General features: G+C 48.4%; 1 protein-coding gene across 1 annotated transcript in view; it reads right to left on the bottom strand.

Annotated features, from left to right (window-relative positions):
• Positions 1 to 943: 943 nt before the first annotated feature.
• The window catches only part of LOC144173913 (uncharacterized), a 104,946-nt gene continuing 85,841 nt past the window's right edge, over positions 944 to 20,048 (bottom strand). Inside the window, exons 9-10 of the mRNA XM_077702238.1 lie at positions 13,977 to 14,097; positions 944 to 3,799 (exon numbers count right to left, since the gene is read on the bottom strand). Coding sequence (XP_077558364.1) covers positions 2,872 to 3,799; positions 13,977 to 14,097 — 1,049 coding nt within the window. The 3' untranslated portion in view covers positions 944 to 2,871. The remainder of the gene's footprint in view (positions 3,800 to 13,976; positions 14,098 to 20,048) is intronic.

Below are 20,048 nucleotides of genomic sequence, written 5' to 3'. Positions count from 1 at the left end.
TCCAGACGCGGAGGAAGAAGAGAAAGCGTTTACCGGAAGTGTTGCAGAGACCGTGTAGAGCTTCGTTATCTCCTTGATATGGTCACCTTCCCTCCTCCTATAAAGCACATGGTTCAACAAAGTAGTACAAGCTGCCGGTGCAAACCACGGCGCACTTTGAGAGGACCTCCCCGATGTTACTATGGAAAACTGTGTGCTGAGACTTACGCAGCTTTCTTGTGGCACATGCTGATTTTGTGTTCCCTCTCCACTTCAAAGGTACGCATGCGCCGTGGGTACGAAAAGAAGAAAAGGAAAAGAAAGATGAGATGGTTTTCGTGGGTGAGGAAGATGCAGCAGGATGCAGTCCACCCGAAGTCGGAATGAGCAGCGGAGGTTGTCAGCCCCTCATTCCAACATGGCGAGCACTTTCCTCACGGAAATGTGTAAACGCAACCAAGAAGTTCCGAGAAATTTTCCGCCGTATTAATTATATTTCTGGCGATATTATTGAATTGAATTTATGCTGCCTGACCAGAGAGGGCATTCGGTGCTGTAAAGGCTTCTGCCGGAGGTGCGTAGCCCGACAAAAACACTGCGCCACATCGCCCTCTTTTGTACTCGACAGAATGCTATTTTTCTTTCATAGTCAATTTAGCACTATGAATGGAAACATATACGACAAGTGGCTACAAATTACTGGCAGCAGCAGAGCAAATTGCACGAGATGCTGCGGGCTTGACGTCTACCCCGTCAAAAGACGTGGTACGGCTTCATCGCGTACAATTTTCCGCAGACCGGTAACGAAACTTCTTGATGTTTGCTAGAATCACTTAATGCCTTCATAAACATCTCCTCATTCTCCAAGTGTATGTTGTTGGTTGCGACACTGTTTCTTAAATTCGCGCAGACAGGCAGTTCAATCCCGCCGGAATAAGTAAACTTTGACTTTATGAAATCTGGTTTGAACAAGAACAGGTTTATTTAGAGTAAGTGCATGGTTTACATCGTGCATGGAACCACTTTACGAACAGAGGGATATGTAAAAACGCTTACCGCAGGTATTTAACTTGCGGCGCTTTGCACATGTATTCCACCTCCCTTCGCAACCAGCCAGGTTGGTTTTTCTTTTATGCTCACAGAAGGCCTTGCTACCAGAAGGCACTTGTATTCGTAAAATAGCTTACCACCTGCCTTTCCCACGCGGACCTGAGGTACAGGGAAGCATGTACAACAGGAAGTGTTATCATTCTGGCAATATTAGTCGTCTGCCAACTCCTAGGCGGAACAGCAGGGCTGGAACCGGAACTTCAGACGTCCATCTCCCGCTACTGAAGCAATAAATGTACAGCAATGCACAAGGCTACAAATTCGATGTCTGATTCTTGCGTCTTGTCGATGCGTGTTACCAGCTGCCTCAGATGGTACCTGGCTCATGAGCTGAGCTGAATGCAATACAAATTTTTCGTGGCTCTAGAGCTACTGCTCTTTGTATTCACAAATAGATCAGAGTAAAATCGTTGAAGTCTTAAATAAGCTGTCCGCGGATGGCGCTGTTGTACACTCTCGCAAAAAGTTTAAACAGGGTTTCTGTGATAACTCGAGACACTCCACTTTCAATTTTCAACCTTGTTACACCACATTCTTAACTTCAGGTCAGTCACTTGTTTACCGAAATGGTCAACGCTACCACCTTGTGGCATTTTTTTTACCGCGTGCACCATCAGATTCTAGAAACACACGGCCCGAAACTAATAAGCAATTCACAGCTGTCATTGAAAACTTTCTTCTAGTTAGTGTTGGTTTGCCTCCAGGATTTTTTGACCTTCCCAGCCAACCAGGGCATAACTCAGCAACAAAGCTGAGGCCAAACTTTACGGCAAAGCTATGTCGAGACTTCCTTCAGCGCATTCACTCAGAGGCAATACTTCGATACCACAACAATGACGCGTATGCTTATACCATTTCTGATGCACGCAACACTGGAAGATGTTTCTTATCGTGTAGGGAGGAGGTAGGGGAGCCCTTTGGAAATGCTCGCTGGACCATGTGACTTTAGTTATTGTAATTTTCCTGACAACGGCGTATGCCGGATGGGGTTGCGTAATATTCAGATATGGCAGGATTCTATTAGCAAAAAAAATGCTGCTATATAAAATAAACTACTTCAGCCTTTGGGTGGGCGGGGCCTTCACAAAGTTGTGAAAATTGCCCTCTTTTATGTTTTAGAATGCATGCTCTAGAGTATTTCCTGCTTGCGGAAATGCTTTTGGCAAAGGTTTTTTACGGTCAATTTCGCATCGTCTGCTGTCGTAAAGACGCTTGGTGTAAAACAGCGCACACAAAAAACTTTATCATGGACGTTACCAGTATGGGATCTATACGCGTATAAAATTAATTCGTGAGGCTTGGAAGTATTCTGTCGTTCGATGAAACTGTTTCTTCGTATTTTAGCTGTGCCAACGGACCGTAATGTGAAACAGCATTTGGATCCATTGGCCTATAGTCGCCACTGCTACCTGTCGAAAGACTTCACTTTATAAATAAGTTGGTAAGACAGCGATGCATGTGCGTAATCTCAGTAACTGGGAGACACAGACGACATGCAAAAGTTCAAAGGAGAGGAACACACAAAGTAGGAAAAAGAAAACGTGACAATGACTAGGTGTCACGTGTTAATGCTGCTACAAGATGACGCATCCGAGGAGTACGGAGCACCGAGAATGAGCCTGCCTCCAAAAAAATTTTGTCTGCGCGACATACACTTTACACCAGCTTCAACACCGATTTCCTCTGGCAGAAACACGTGACTGTAACGCACTGAACGCGAGACCATAGGACCACATTCTCTAGTTTTTCCCATAACCACGAATTTCGGCCCGCTCAACAAGTTCATCGCACGGTCGATATTCTGACCCGTCTGTCCTTTTCTTTTTCCTTCTCCTTCTCTTGGTCTTCCTCCGGGAGCGGTGGTCGGTGGTGCGCCAGCCGCAGCTCTTCGTCCAGCTGTAGCCTGGTGAGCTTGCAGTCGATGAGGAAAGTGGCCACCAGCGGCAGCCGCCACTTTCCCTTCAGCTTGGGCTTGGGCATTGCGAATATGACCAGCTTGAACATGCCCACACGCTGCGGCACGATCTGGAAGGTCACGCGGCGGTCCTTGTCCTCCCGCGTGATCATGCCCTTGAGGTCCATCTCGACGCCGTCCGCGTCGAGCAGCTGGTGGCTGACCAGCATCGTCTCGGACAGGTCGATGGTTAGCTTGCGCTTGGCTCCCCACGAGACGATCACGGGCCCCGTCTGGTCCACCAGCTTCATGTTGTAATCGTAGAAGGTCTGGGTGGGACCCCACGGAACCTCGTTGAGCGGGTACGGCATCAGGTACTTCTTGGCACGGAGACAGTCCAGCATGAAGACACCGATGTTCTGCAGGCTGGCACCGGCGGCCGCGGCCGCGGCGGCGGGCCCTTCGAAAGTCACGGTGGTCCCCTTCATGTCCCGCTCGCGATTGGCGTAGATCTTGAGCAAGTAGCGGCCCTCCGTGGGCGGCGTGACGCCGAAGCAGGCCACGGTTCGGTCCTCGAGCAGGTGGCAGAAGACGTAGTTGTTGAGCGTCGCGTTCTCCACCTCATCGGACGGGTAAAGCTTGAACTTGTAGCGCATCGGCTCGTGCGAGGCGAGCCGCAGCTCGGTGCGCACCCGGAACACGATGGGGTTCTGGGGCCGCGTGCGGATGCGCATGTTCAGCTGGAAGAACTGTGGCGTCACCTTGGGCAGCGTGTTGAACTCGTCCAGCGTGAGCGGCTTGTCCACCAGCTGCCACCTGGGGGTTGGAAAAGGGGAGAGCTGGTCTGTGAATTGACGTTCCCTGGGCCTAACAAAGGAGAGGGATAAATTGCTGTGATATTGCCCAGCTAGCTTGCAAGGCACCTCATCTGCAATGGAGGGTACCTGCGGATCGAGCGTATGGTTTTAAAAACCGCAAATTCAATGTCGCTTGTTTGATTGTAGGGTTTAACGCGCCGACGCAACGCAGGCGATGAGGCGCGCCGTAGTGGAGGGGCCCGGATTAATTTTGATCGTGCGCCATTTTCGCTTTTCGCCTCTATCAGAAAAAGCGGCCGCCGCGGCCGGGAATTGAACCCGTGTCCTCGTGTTTAGCAGCACAACGCCTTATCCACTGAGCCACCACAGCGGGTCAAATTCGATGTTGCTTTGGTTACGCGTTGCAGTACTTGTTTTATAAACACGATTAGCTAGTATAGGTGCCTTGTTTGCATAAAAATTGGCGTGTGCAAAAATTTAAAATTAACACTTAAAGGGGTCCTGAAATACCTTCCCCCGATGCATGGATGTACATGTAACCAAAGAAAGTAATGTATTAGCAATCTCCTCCTGCAAGAATTTTGTTAAAGCGATGAGTATTAGCTGAGAAATCGTAAATCAAAAACCGCCCATTATCGTCGCGCCGCATTTCCTCCTCCTTTCAATTTTTTCTTCGCTGTTGTCGGCTCGCGAGCTTTCCCTCCCATGATGCTGGGCTCCTCAGCGGTGACGTACTTCCGCTATTGCGTTCCTCTGCTACGCATAGAGTTTCTCACTGTAAACAATATGCTGCTACGGGCACGCTCTTTCGGCCTTTTCATCTTTGTTGACACCATGGACATGGATCCCGCACTCCGCTCAAGGCTGAAAAAGCGAACGAAAGACCTGTCCACTAGTGTGCGGCCTGGCCTTGCCCTTTCGCGGTGTACGTTGCTGCAGTTGCTATCGGCGGCACGTGACTTTTTGGCGGCGGCGAACTCGCAGCCGCACGGGGAGAATCGTGCGCTCGTTTCCTTTGATGCACCGCGCGCTGTTTATCCAAAAAGCCGTCTCAGATGTGGCCCCGCTAGTGCCAGGTCTTATTTTGCGGCGGTGGTAATGGCTACCGGCGGCATGTGAAAAAGACATTTTAAACCGACACAGAACCCGGGCACAAAACGCGCCAGATCTTATCGCTTTATCAGTGGCGATCACCGGGAAGGCGCAGAGCAAACCAGCGCCGCACTCGAGCAGCGAGCACCCGTATTCTGACAAGCTGCACCCATGTGTTGCATTCAACACTGACGGGAGAGCGTGTTTGCCCTTGTTTGGATAGTCGTAAAATGTCCAAGCACTCCGGCACTCCGCTATAGGAGATCAGCCGGCGAGTCATTTCTCAAAACATTCGACAGATGGCGCCGTATGCATTAGCGTGTCGCTACGCAAAACTGATGAGACGCTCTACTAAAACTCCCCTCGCGGTGTTTACGTAGCGGGACACAATAATTTAGCGTTTAGCGTATGAAAAGGCAACAAACGCTGTACTAAGACTCTCTATTAGCAGCAAAATAGCCTGCGTACGTGAGGCCGCAACATGGCGGAAAGTAGCGCGAGATGGAGGAAAGATGTTTTGCTGCAGATGAACCAAGTTCTTTGCCCCTGGGTTTTAGATAGGTTAAGTGGTTACCACGTCACCCTCACGCAGCTCTGTATCGTCGTAACATCGCTGACTGTCCGAACGAAGCTTGCAGCTAAGCCAAAGCAGCGACAGAAGCTGCGCGCGTGCGTGCGTGCGCGCGCGTGCGCGTGCGTGCGTGCGTGCGCGTGCGTGCGTGCGTGCGTGCGTGCGTGCGCGTGCGTGCGTGCGCGTGTGCGTGTGCGTGTGCGTGTGCGTGTGCGTGCGTGCGTGCGTGCGTGCGTGCGCGTGCGTGCGCGTGCGTGCGTGCGTGCGTGCGTGCGTGCGTGCGTGCGTGCGTGCGCGTGCGTGCGCGGGCGTGCGCGCGCGCGCGCGCGCGCGCGCGCGCGCGCGCGTGTGTGTGTGTGTGTGTGTGTGTGTGTGTGTGTGTGTGTGTGTGTGTGTGTGTGTGTGTGTGTGTGTGTGTGTGTGTGTGTGTGTGTGTGTGTGTGTGTGTGTGTGTGTGTGTGTGTGTGTGTGTGTGTGTGTGTGTGTGTGTGTGTGTGTGTGTGTGTGTGTGTGTGTGTGTGTGTGTGTGTGTGTGTGTGTGTGTGTGTGTGTGTGTGTGTGTGTGTGTGTGTGTGTGTGTGTGTGTGTGTGTGTGTGTGTGTGTGTGTGTGTGTGTGTGTGTGTGTGTGTGTGTGTGTGTGTGTGTGTGTGTGTGTGTGTGTGTGTGTGTGTGTGTGTGTGTGTGTGTGTGTGTGTGTGTGTGTGTGTGTGTGTGTGTGTGTGTGTGTGTGTGTGTGTGTGTGTGTGTGTGTGTGTGTGTGTGTGTGTGTGTGTGTGTGTGTGTGTGTGTGTGTGTGTGTGTGTGTGTGTGTGTGTGTGTGTGTGTGTGTGTGTGTGTGTGTGTGTGTGTGTGTGTGTGTGTGTGTGTGTGTGTGTGTGTGTGTGTGTGTGTGTGTGTGTGTGTGTGTGTGTGTGTGTGTGTGTGTGTGTGTGTGTGTGTGTGTGTGTGTGTGTGTGTGTGTGTGTGTGTGTGTGTGTGTGTGTGTGTGTGTGTGTGTGTGTGTGTGTGTGTGTGTGTGTGTGTGTGTGTGTGTGTGTGTGTGTGTGTGTGTGTGTGTGTGTGTGTGTGTGTGTGTGTGTGTGTGTGTGTGTGTGTGTGTGTGTGTGTGTGTGTGTGTGTGTGTGTGTGTGTGTGTGTGTGTGTGTGTGTGTGTGTGTGTGTGTGTGTGTGTGTGTGTGTGTGTGTGTGTGTGTGTGTGTGTGTGTGTGTGTGTGTGTGTGTGTGTGTGTGTGTGTGTGTGTGTGTGTGTGTGTGTGTGTGTGTGTGTGTGTGTGTGTGTGTGTGTGTGTGTGTGTGTGTGTGTGTGTGTGTGTGTGTGTGTGTGTGTGTGTGTGTGTGTGTGTGTGTGTGTGTGTGTGTGTGTGTGTGTGTGTGTGTGTGTGTGTGTGTGTGTGTGTGTGTGTGTGTGTGTGTGTGTGTGTGTGTGTGTGTGTGTGTGTGTGTGTGTGTGTGTGTGTGTGTGTGTGTGTGTGTGTGTGTGTGTGTGTGTGTGTGTGTGTGTGTGTGTGTGTGTGTGTGTGTGTGTGTGTGTGTGTGTGTGTGTGTGTGTGTGTGTGTGTGTGTGTGTGTGTGTGTGTGTGTGTGTGTGTGTGTGTGTGTGTGTGTGTGTGTGTGTGTGTGTGTGTGTGTGTGTGTGTGTGTGTGTGTGTGTGTGTGTGTGTGTGTGTGTGTGTGTGTGTGTGTGTGTGTGTGTGTGTGTGTGTGTGTGTGTGTGTGTGTGTGTGTGTGTGTGTGTGTGTGTGTGTGTGTGTGTGTGTGTGTGTGTGTGTGTGTGTGTGTGTGTGTGTGTGTGTGTGTGTGTGTGTGTGTGTGTGTGTGTGTTGTGGATGCGTTCTTTTCGCAATGAAATGCGACGTTGTACTTGTGCTGGTGGATAGTGCTTCCCTTTCGAGCGACGTACGACTTAACCTCGCATGGGGTATGTGCAGTGTGCCTGGCTAAAAGCCTTGTTCAAGTGGTTACCACTTGAACAAGGGTCGCAAACCGGGTGCGAGGTGAGTGCCGAATTTACGACGGGTAGAGGAAGCAACCGATCGTCTGTCAATCGCGTTTCAGACTTTCAATGCATGTTGTGACGTTGTGTTCGTTCGAAACGCATCTCTGGATTGTTTTGAAGTTGAATAAAATGTATGCGTCAAACCCGGGCATACGGCTCAGGGCGTTCTTTGCGATTGTACGAAAGAAGTGACACGGGGGCTTCGACGCTTTCTTTATGGTACTAACTCACGTAAGATAATATCGATGTCGTGTTATGGCCGTCATTCAATACAAACGGTTAAGCGTTTGTTTGCACTTGTTTAGTTTGTCGTAAAATGTCCACGCACTCCGGCACACCGCTGGCAGATCAGCCGGCGAGCCGACGCTGAGCAGACGACACATCTCTTTGCCGGAAGTGCGTGAAAAAGCCGCCCAATAACAGGATGTCTACCTCATGACGAACATCTGGGAATCGATGACGTAGACATGTGAACATGGCGGCGTCCAAAAACACGCAGGGAAGGGTGAGAAAAGGGCGACAAACTTTGCAACAAAAGTGTGAGCTTTCTGCTGCACGTTAAAGAGTAATACTTGGCACAGCTGACTTTGACGACCCAATCCAACGATTGCGCTAGTTCATTTAGTGTGCTCAAAACGCCTTTCAGGGCCCCTTTAAAACACTGTACTCTCGCTGTCTTGGTAAGCCACACAAAAAGATTGGACGCATATCCTCTCACTTCCATACTATAGTCATCAAAAGGTGACAGCTGTCTGCCGCCCCTGCCACGTGAATGCCTGTTTCCTCTTTCCCTCCCACCTCTCAAGCTCTTCCCCTTGCGTCTCACTCCTCCCACGATAAACATAGTGGAGTTTTTCTCAAGTCAATTCTATTTTCCCGCGTTCCACTTCTCGCGCGGTATCTACTCGAACCTATCGTTACTGTTGCACTCTTTGGAATGCCGCCACGAAGCACGTGGCTCGCGCCTATAACCGTAAATCGGTGCGAGCGCTTTTTGTATTTCTGGGTGCTGTTTTTCCTCGAATAGGCCGGATGTTTTCTGTTAGCTGAACAATGTTGACATGTACGAAGTTTGTTTCTAAGTTTTATTGGCTTGTAAAAGTTTTGCCTTCATAAACCACTCGTTCACGAATTCTTTTAACTGTTGGCCAGAAGGCTGCAACGGAAGAGAGGTCTGCCTGCAGAAGTCTGCCTGGCCTTTTGGATTTTATCGAACCGCACCTAAGGAATGCTCTTGCGCACTGCTCTCTACCCTATGAATTTCCAGAGTCATTCCAAGTAGGACGCATCTTCTTAATTCCAAAGAAGGGTAGAGTCCCCTCACTCGGAGGAGGGCCGACGTATCACTCTTAACACGGATTACAAGGTTTTGGCTGGGCTCATATAGTCCGACTCATGCGACCATTGGTAGCGTCTTTGGTTGCTTGTCACCAGACCTGGGCTATTCCCGGGCGCAGCATACACATCCTATCTGATGTGAGACGCGATGTCATTGAGTATACGTCACCACGAAATGCTTCGGGGATAGTAGTTTCTTTAGACTAAGAAAAAACATTTCACCGCCTCGAACATGAGTGCCTGTTTAGTACGCTTAAAGCGTTCGGATTTCTGGCATCATTTGTATATCTGCTTCGTAGCATGTACATCGGTGTCAGCAGCACTCTCTTTCTAGAAGGGGTAGAGGGCGGAAAATTTTCCGTTACCCGTGGCGGGCGTCAAGGGTGTCCGCTATCGCCTGTTCTGCTGGTTCTGGCCCTAGAGCCTTTTTTGGTACTGAGTCATCCAAACGTGAAAGTCCTTCCCCTCCTAGGCAGTGAAACGGTAAAAGTCGCAGCTTACTCTGATAATGTAACACTATATGTTCCAAAGAAGACAGTCTGCGACCTGCCTTAAACGTTTCCTATGAATAAGGCAACTTGTCTGGAGCTCTGTTGAATTTGCCGAAATGCGAGTGTCTGTCCATAGGCTCCTCTAGTACGTTTATATCGGCTTCTTTCCTGATGCATCTACGGTATAAAATAAATATCTTTAGTACAGAATACACCAACCACGAGGTACATGTGGCAAGTGGCTCTCGCAGGAATTCAGTGGAATGTCCACAACACACATAGTTTCAATTAACCAATTATTGCAGAGACGTTATCTCGTAAGTCGGTATTTTGTGGAAAATGTGGTACGCATTTCATGTTGCCCGACCACCTTTAAGTGTGTTAATCAGCATTCAAATCCTCTTTATGGGAAGGTAGCACAGCCCTGGTATGTCTACCAGTCCTCGGACAACCGCTGACTCGCGGGGGGTTCGCATTCCCCTATTGTCTTGTGGTCTGTGTTTTCGGTGCGGTGTTTGCTGAGCATACTTCAAGGAGGCTCAACCCGCACGTGTTCTGGCAATGTACCTCCTCGGTACACAGCTGCGTGTACTCATGCCTGGGGTAGCTCTGAACCACGGGCCACAGGCTGAATGCATGCCGGCGTTCTATAAGGCATCTGTAGCTTTTTACAGGCAGTTGTCATCGGTATGTCCTAGCGTAAATATTCTGGAAGACCACGTGCTTGAGATCATGGCCGCTCTTTTACAACCAGTAGTGCCGCCTTCTCGTAAGAGCGGACTGAATAAAACATGTTGGGGCACAGTGATCTACTCGTTTTTAACCGGTAACTTGCGAGATTTCATGTGTTGCCTGGAAACGTATAGGCACATCCTAGTCAGCACAGCCAAGCGAGGCATGTCGCCATCTAGGGGCATGTTTGAAGCTATGTCCACGTGCATGGGGCCCTCACGTTAATCGCTCAGAACCGCTTGGTCTCGTAGTGTAGTAGTTCCGCTCCTGCGAAGCGAACATCCTAACCCGGGTTATTATGTTCGAGGGTTTGTCATATTTGAATATCAACATTTGTTATCACGCATATAATCCATTTACGACATCTTTATGCATTATAAATGTGATTTCGAGTATTTTCGTTGCCTTTTGGTCAGCATCAGCAACTGATTCTTGTACGTTTCAGCGGGTATTCCCCTTTTAGGTCGGTTTCGGCTGTTTCTGTTGAATATTTTTCTACACCGTGGTTTTCAACCATTGCAGGTCCGTTTTTGCTGTTATGTATTTCAGTTCGGGTGGTTTTGTATAGTCTAGGTAGGTTTATTTTGTGATATAACCTCCATAAACAAGCTCAGGTGACGGCTGGCTGTACTGACTAGGAAACGCATATACGCCGCCTGGAATGGGGTGTTAACCCAACTCGTGATGCTCCAGATCTGGGGTGTAACGCACAGCTCAGTGTGCCCCAATTGCCCATTCCTAGAAAAGAGTGAACACGTGGTTCAAACATGCGTCGTGGCACGGTCATTCTGGCGCGTTGTGCGCCGCGGATTTCTAGGCTTAGGAATAGGGTGATATCGGAATGCACGGCGCCAGAGGCTGCTTGGCGTTCTTGCTCATGGTGGCGGGTGCTCTTGCGTTGTGGAAAAACCGTTGCCAAGCGGTCGCGAGTGGTTACCTCGTCAGGGTTTGTTGCCTATTGTGGTCTCTCTACCTCGCAATATGCATAACGCTAGATTTGCACAAGGCAGGCATTCATGCACACCGCGAGGAACCACCGTAGGTTCGAGCTAGTTGAGCACGCTCACGATACTGAAACGCCGTCGCGCCAAATCAACACCGCCTCTGTTGGGCAGGTGGAGAAAGGGGCGACAAAGGAATATGCCCAGGGTACGGAGGGAAGACGTTTATTTTATACTAACATTCTGGTCACATATTTTACAGTCCCAATTACACAATTTACAGTACAGGTACGTACTTCCCGTTAGGTGAAAGGGGCGATGGGGCGCCACGCGCAAGTGCGCACATTTCGTCGGCGCAGAGCCAGTGGGCTCTTCTGTCAGGGCAAATTCCGGGGTGCTCGCACGTTGTGCGCGCGCGCATCGCCGTGCTGGCCGGATCGGCTCGCAGCAGCGAGGGAGACGGGGCCCATTCGCTCACAGGCGCGTACCGCACGGCGTGTTCGTCGAGTGGTAGGTACGGCCTTACTATATGCAAGCGTAGGGACAACAGGAGCAGCCTTAGGCACGGGCCGCAGCCGGAAGGGCTGGTGGGCTTTCGCCGGCGCCACCGAGTGGCAGCCGGCTGGTAAAGAAAGCGACACATACCTTCGGCGTCCTGGAAGCGTCTCTCCGAACGGACCCCCGCGCAGGGCGCGCGTTCGCTTCCCGGCGAGAGTCGGGTTCGGGCCTCGTTCAAACGGACCAATGAGGTGAGGTTAGCTCCGCTACCAGGGCGGAGCGCCCGCTGCGTGACAGTGTTTTATCGCCGCAACGGTCTCTGCAGGCTTCACCTCACGCAAGAGTTTGAGAGACGGCTCGGCTCTACACAGAGGCGCCAAGACGAGCCGGAATTTCGGAGGAGAGGAAAAGCGCCGCGTGATGGCACAAACCCAGTGATCGCGCAATGGTCTGGGCGTCAGGATCCCCACACTATTCTAAGGCGCGTACGACGGCAAGGTTTATCTTGCCTGTCGGAAGAGCTTTTCTTCCTTCGTAAGTAGTAGTTCTTGAGACAGGGGTCATGTGCTTTTGTTTCTGCACAGGAAGGGAGAGTGGTTTCAAACCAGTGGGACATGGCTTACTAGCGTGTCATATTCGTTTTGTTTGTAGCTATATATGCGCTTGTGTATTTGTACTACAGCATTCCGCCTGCCGTACATAGTTAACGCGATTGGGCTCACCATTGTCAGTGTCTGTATATACCTGCAGGCATTGTACATGAATGTTCTGTGTCCTGTGCTTGTAGTGTAAGGTATTGTGTGTATTGTCCAATAAACGTTTTCTAAAAGACAGACAGGCAGACCAAATTTTTCAAGTTCAATTTTTAAAAATAGCCCAAGAAAGACCATCATCTTTAAAATTGCACGCCAAGCTATACCTTACACCTTTGTGAACTCAAAACGTCCTAGAGACTTCTTTCTGTAAGTGTTCCTGGTTTAAGTATGTTTTGTATGCTGCGACACCAAGATTTCGCGACGTTCATTTGTTACACCTGAATTTTGACTAAGTACGTACGATCCAGAGTAAATTTCTGTTGTTAGATAAATATGGCTCAAACTCAACAAGTTCAAATACCACCGTTACCTGAGTCCCTCAAAACTTTTGCCGCTGCACTGATAAACAAGTACACAGTCCTAGAAACATATCCAACGTGCAGTGAACTGAAGCAGCACCAAGATCTTAAATATTTGTTTTCTTTGGGTGATTTCAAGCGCCGGCAAAACTTATTTTTTATGAGACGAGGCCCATAACATCAGCCTCTGCTCGACGAATAAAAAATATTCTCTTTCAGCCAAGATCTTTCCTTCTCTCTTGTTTCAAGTGGCCCCTCCATGTGAAGTCAGCTTGTGATGTGATTAGCAGTGGGAATATGATGTCTTTTGTTCATTATCGACTCATTTAACACCAATTTACCGCATAATAAAATGTTCACTGCTCTCAGGTTGCTTTCAAAACATCCTTGCATTTTATGATTGCTAGTATAATCATTAAAACCGTGCTGCACACACGAAGGGGCATCGCTGTGAGCTCCGGAAATTTTCTCAACGCGGAAATCCGGCTGTTTGCCTGTAACACTTGTTGCGCCACACATCCACTGTATATGAACAAGCTATTAATTATAGGCCCTAAAACCTTCACATTTGCACATATGGCCGATTATATTAGCAATAAAACGTCTTCTTAGCAACGCACTTGTGTAAAGATGTAAAGTCGATATTAAAGGGGATCAGTGTATAGCGCTATTTATTGATAGTACGTGAAGTCCAATGGAAGTGTTTAATTATTAAAAAGTGCTGAGGACTTCATACTATGACATTATACTTCGTTTATTGCACCTGAAAAAAAATGTGCCAGAAATGTATTTATTTGTGATGCGGAAACCGACTTTGAAGAACTCAGAATATGGCGCTCTATATGGACACATTAGGGCCTTCCTCTCTTCAATCAGACTATTTTTATTATCCTTTAAAATGCATTCCCAGCAGTGCATATGTGTGCAGAACTGAAGGTGACTTTGAAGTGGCTCACTTGTTAGCACTGCGGCGTAATCATTTGTCCGACGACTAGCACGTGTGAGGGAGTGTCCACATTTTTTCCCGCAAAGCTTGTTGAAGGATTGTAGATCGAACTCCGCATTGTAGATCGTTCTCCGTATTTTATATCGAGCTGACGTAGGTTTGGTACATTTTACCTCGGTTTAAGGAAAGGGTGGAGTTCTTCGCGGTGTTCACTACTATTCCACTGCACAAAATTGCGTCCATTTGTCCCCAGTTTGAAAGTATTTTGTCCCCCGCATAACAGACAAAAAGAATTAGAGGAGCTTTCTCATAAAAGCGCTCTCAGAAGACTGCCGTGGTTTAAGAAGAACAAAGAAGAAAACCCACTGCTCTGACTGACCCACAGGCACCCAGCATTTCCTCGTGTAAATGAAAGGGGTGGGGAACGTGAGAGACACAAAGGAGGGACTGTTCACCTTGAGTAGTTCTTTTCCATTTCGTCGTAAGGAAAATGTGTCCAGATGAGCACCTCAGGGTCGGTCATGAAAAAGTGCTCGTTCGTTTTCCTTATGAACTTCCCCGTGTGGTCCGTGTAGCCTGCGGATTGCCACAAAAAAAAAAAAAAAAAAAAAAACGACACAAAGAAGCCAAGAAACCTTTATCTTGAAGGGAAAGCCCGAAACGTACACTGAGGCAGTTACTTTGTTGTTCCTTCCGTGCGTGAAGTATAACTGATCTTTACTGCGGTCTTGTGGACGTTCTGCCGAAAAGGAATGAGCCAACGTGGGAATATACTGGCTTCTATGAACAAGACAGATCTTTTTCCATGTAACTGCGGGGTAACAAATATATTGGGGCAGTAAGGAAAGCGGAGGGGGTGTATTCCGCAGGTTTATATGTTGTTAGATTTAATGTGTGTGGCTTTAAATGCTTTAAATAGTTGCTTTAAAAAGTCGCCAGCGCCATAACGCACTGCGGTGGTGTTTGATAGTCTGCTCTTTAATCCTGAACACCAGTTTATTTTCGGGTAATATTCAAATAAAGAATTTAAACACATCCGCAAGCATTCATGTACAACCCTAGTACCTGGCAGTAGAAATTTTACATGACGCACGCAACTGTTGCAGCAAAAATTCCTTGTGCTTTATGAACTTGCCTATCCAGCTCCTGGTGACACTAAAACTTGCCGGAGAACATTAACAAGGTCTAGATCTGCTTTGTGTGCTTAGTCACGCACTCACGTTTCCGGAACGCCCAGTGTGCATGATGCTTCTCGGTTCCCCTCGCTATCGACAAGTAGAATTACGTTGCGCTTGATGGACGCCTAATAGTGGTACCTCTTCGGAGCCGTAACTACTGAAACTAGGTGCCCATTGCGGCACCATAAATATGAACAACAGCTGGCCAAAGTATGCCCGCTAACGGATGGCTACACCAGAGTTTACTCACGTTATGATGACTAATTGTTTTGGATTGCAATCAGGGGGATTTTGGGAAGGCTTCATGATTTTGGCAATGCTGCTGGCCACATTAAAGCCGGTTTCCGTTTTGAGCCCGATTGTAACGTTCACCGAAATTTGAAGGCTAATTTTACAAAATGAATGGGGTGCGCGTTAGCATAGTGCAAATACGGTACAAATTTGTTTAATTTTAAATAACTAGCGTTTTTACTCGATGAGCTCCATTCCAGCCCCAAAGAAAAATATTTTTTAACCAAGAAAGCGCAAGACATTAAAAACTCAAAAATTTCGCGCTGCACCAGCGTAATATTGGCAGTCCTTTTCACGAAAGACGGGGCGTGCGTGTCAGGTCGACTTCTTAATTTTGACGAATTATTTTTTGCATAGGTCCTTGTGCACCGCGGAATACATATCTGAAGTTAGCTTCCAGAAAACAACGTTTTCCCTTCTCAAAAGAAATTCCCAAAGGCGGCTCGGTCACAGGTCAGTCGGAAAAGTCGCATGGTATTCGGAACTTTTACCGCTGTAAAACACAAACTGTTGCAGCTATCACCGCAGGTTCTTCTCTGTGGAGACTTTACATACCTCCAAATTAGTTGAAGTGTTATGTTTCTTATTTTCAGTGAAATTATTTTTTCCCATAAAAAATAACAAACTTGACACATTTTCAAAAAATGCCAAAATGTCCGGTGGGCCCGTTTTTCTTCATCTAGGCAAGCTAAGTTCTTTTGATATTATTCCTCGATACGTTTGCATTCTCCAATCCAATTTTAGTTCATTTATAAAAAATGGTTTCTCTTGAAAAGCGCGCTGCATTGCAGGACAGTCCCACATTTTGCTGGAATTTTAAAATGAATATAAAGAAGGGGTATCGTCGATTTTTTTCGAACTTTCACAAATAGAAGATAAATTTGTTCTCGATCACAAGCCTAAATGACGTGTTGCACTATTTTTGTAGACTTTTGTAGCTACAAAGCACAAAATATGACCTCGTGGCTGTAGTGCTATGGCACACTACGTTCGTAGCAAACCTCTGAAGGCAACGCAAGACGAGAAATGGCCGGCACAACTAAAAATTCATCCCAGTGAAATTGAGGGGAGCATGCTTTCTTGAAATTAACTGAGAAAATAGTACGCAACATTTTACACATCGTAGAAACGCTTTTCAAGTGGATTGTTCAAGCTAGCGCACTCACCTTTTTTAGGTGAATCTCTTAATGCACTGCTTGCTGTTTCGGTGTGCGTCCAGTGCATGCCCACTCGCATCAACAGAAATGTAAAGATGAGCCCTCTTGAAAGCAGCCACTTTGCTTAGGATACGCGCCAGCGAAGTCCAGCTTTAGAAGGATCCACAGTTGGAGTAGTTGGTAGTGGTTGACGGACATCTTGAAGTAGCGCAAAGTAGACACGGACGCAGTAAGAATAAAATACACGGGCGACAGCGCTGTCGCCGGTAAATTTTCTTCTTGTGTCCGTGTCGAGTCTGCGCTACTCCAAGGTGTTCTCGTCCACCTTGCTGCGTCGGGGATAAGTCCGCAATTTGTTCCGGCGGAAAGTGACAAGTACTGAAAAACGGCGGCTGTTCTGTCTGCTTAGTTTCAGTTTGATATAATCTTTGTGTTTCGTGGCAAAGCGAAAAGTAGTCATTAAAACAAGAAAAAACTGTGATAACCGGTGCAGGGAAAGATGCCAGGAGGGACCTTCATAAATATTTCTCAGCGGGGAACAATGGGAAACAATTTCTGCGTTATCATTGCCTGCTGGTATTCAGGCAAGTCTACCACTCCTGAGTGGGTTTGGGGCCCACGAAACACTAAAGCGAGAAGCCCGTGTTTGGCACTGATTATTTAATAGTGCAAAAGAAAAAAAATGAACTCAAAGCAAATCCCGCACCCTGTCCGTTTCCCTGAAGGAAGTCGCCGCATCCGAGATACAGATCTTGTGTGTGAGAACCGGTTCCGCCTCCTCAAGGAACTGTCAGACAAGTCGGCATTCTAAAAAGTGTTTGTTCCTGCAGTGCATACGTAGCTGTTGGGAAGCTGAACAGGTATTTTGAGAGTTGAGAAATGTCAGCTCTAAAGCCGCCGTCTAAGTTAAAATGCAGATGTTTTCACGAGAGAAAAAATCGTATTTAGCCTGACTGTAGCGCATGAGGCAGGACCCAAAGCCTCAGCGTCGACACAGGCATGCAGTGTCGGTCGACAGATTTGAGGCCGAACAATCATAATCATGTGCCCTGCCAACGTGCACAGTTGCGTTTCCTGCAGTGCGTTTTAATTGCAACACCTACATCACTGAGACTGAGAAGACTTCGCTTGGTAAAAGACCAGGTTTGAAATATCGTGGTTAGGCACGACCAGTAGAATAGGCCGCCAATCATCCATTTCAGAGGCGGTCTCGTTACATCAGATTCAGGGGCTGCGTACTTAATTCACGGTTAATATCTAGAAAACATGGCCCCCTCAAGTTCACCTTGATGACTGTTGCCCTCCCTCCCTCCTAGTTTTCATTCCGGTGAAGCCGCTTTACTCGCCGCCGCTCCGGGGCTCCTCCTGGCCAACGCCGACCCCTCTTTCACCACAACAGTATTTCCCTGGCCACCACCCATGCCTTTTTCAAAAGTTGCTAACAACGGCGAGTGGCTTTATCAGATCATTGCGGCAAATCAACAGAAACGCGAACTGGCGTGAAAACGACCGAACGCCGCCGACGCTTAACCCATAGGCGCCGCTGTTGCGGCCACAAATTCCCCCTCGCCTAGAAGCTACGAATCCCGCCTGGTTGAAGAGCAACTTGCCCGGTTGGAACGCCGGAGTGAGCCCATCATTCTTCTTCAGCTGGAAAGGTTTCCGAGCGACGTTTTCGCCAGTGTATTCCACGCTTATATGCGCCCATCACTGGTTGCCGGTTGATGCGTGTGCTGGTTGGGGGAGGGGGGGGGGGGGGGAGGGCGTGCACGCACAGCTGGGCTTCATGCCGCTACCGATAATACCCGTTGTGCTGGTTCGAGATATAAACGTGGAAATCTTATGGCTCAATGCGTCCCGTCAGCTGTCCTCCGTAATCGAGTGGTTTCGGTCTGGGTAGGTGTGTTACACAGACAGTAAAATGCCTATACGACGGGAGAAGGGAACTGACCGCTACAAGTTTGTCCGCTAAAATGAAACTCGAGGCCCTCCAGGTTTCAACTCGCTATGGGACGAACGCATGTCGTTCGCTTGGAGGAAGGAGAGCGGGAATAGAATAAGCGCCGGTCCGAACAGAAGCACGAATGGGCGGAAGACACCGGAAAGCCGCTGCCGCTGCCGTTGCCGCCACAATTTCCAGCTCGTCAGGTATCCCTTCCGGATGAACATCAACTTTCTCGCTTAGAACCCCGACGTGGGTCAAAATAACGTGTTCAGCTTAAAGGGCTTTCAGATCGACATTCTGGCCGGTGTCTTTCACTTCTAAGCACGCGCACATAACGGTTGCCGGTTTATGCCTGCACCGGTCGGGAGGGTAGAAAAGAATCGAAGAGGGGGGGGGGGGGGGGGGGCGCACGCTCAGCTTAAGGTTTCATGCCGTTACTGATGGCATGCCTGTTGTGTGGCGGGAGGTTTAAACGTGGACATCCAACCGCCCAATGCGACCTGTCCGGTGTCCTCAGGGGTCGCGCGGATTGAGTTGGTGTGTTACACAAACAGTAAGATGCCTAGCACGCGGGAGGAAATTTGACAGCTCCATGTTAGTCCGCTAGAATAAAGTTCGAATCCTTTCAAGTTTTATTCCGCTAATTGTCAAGGAAGTATGCTCAATTGCAAATTGCAAACAAAAGTGTTTTGTTTCGTGCACTCCGTGGACTGCATCCAGCTTCGCAGGTCACCCTCCTTCACAGAGTGGAAGGGCACTGATTGTTTCTAGCTGTGCCTGCCATTCATCGTTTTGCGTTACCTTCGGGCGTTTGCTACGAACCACTCTAGTGTGCCCCAGCATATTTCGTGCTTTGGAGCTAAGAAACTACAAAAATACTGCAACGTGGGCTTTGAGCCGTGATAGAGAACAACTTTGGCTTCTATTTGTGAAAATTTGAAAAAAAAAAAAATAGAAGATAGCCTTCTTTTTATATTGGTTTTAAAATTTGAGCGAAATGCGCGACTGACCTGCAATGCGGCGCATTTTTCAAAGTACACCACATTATATAAATGAACTAAAATTGGCTTGGAGAATTAAAAAGATGGAGAAATAATGCTAAAATAATTTAGGTCCCTAGCTTGCATAATGTACAGAAACAGGGCCCAACATTTTGGCAATTTTTGAAAATGTGTCAAGTTTGTAATTTTGTATTGGAAAGAAGTTTATAATAAAAAATGAGCACGCCAACTCGCTTTAAGGTATGTAATGTCTCCACGGAAAAAACCCTGCCACGACAGCTGCAACAGTTATTGTTTTACAGCGGTAAAATTTCCCAATTTCGGGCGAATTTTATAACGTGCCTGTTAACCGAGCCGGTTTTGCAAATATTTTTGGGAAAGATGTCATTTTTTTCCAGCAAACTAACTTCATATATGTTTTCTCCTGTGCAAAATTTTTGCCAAAAAAAAAAAAAATGACCCGCCGCGGTGGCTCAGTGGGTATGGCGTTGCGCTGCTGAGCACGAGGGCGCGATTTCGATTCCCGACCGCGGCGGCCGCTTTTCTGATGGAGGTGAAAAGCAAAAACGCGGGTGTGTTCGAGATTCAGAGCCCGTTAAAGAGCTCCAGGTGGTAAATTTATTGTGGAGCCTTCCACTACGGCGCGCCTCATCGCCTGTGCAGCGTCGGCGCGTTAAACCACATAATCAATTAAATTAAACATGTCGACCGGATACGTCTGTCCTATCTCTCGTGAAAGCAACTCGGAGTGACGTATTAGAGGCAAGCATTACAACAGTTATCAGTGTGCGAACATCCCGATAGCATTCGAGTGATACTACCGAGTGAACTAGAGTCTCCACAACAATTGCCCCGTCATCTTTCTTGGTAGTGGCTTACGTATACCGGTGTCCGCCGCACAAACAACATTGCGAGACGTCATAAAGAATTTGCCAGAAAATGGCTGGGGATTCAC

Source organism: Haemaphysalis longicornis, unplaced genomic scaffold (assembly GCF_048455015.1).
Source record: "Haemaphysalis longicornis isolate Haplotype H1 unplaced genomic scaffold, Haemaphysalis longicornis Haplotype H1 scaffold_3, whole genome shotgun sequence".
Taxonomy (NCBI): Eukaryota; Metazoa; Arthropoda; class Arachnida; order Ixodida; family Ixodidae; genus Haemaphysalis; species Haemaphysalis longicornis.
The sequence above is the reverse complement of the archived record's forward strand: the minus strand, read 5'-3'. Positions and strand labels throughout refer to the sequence as shown.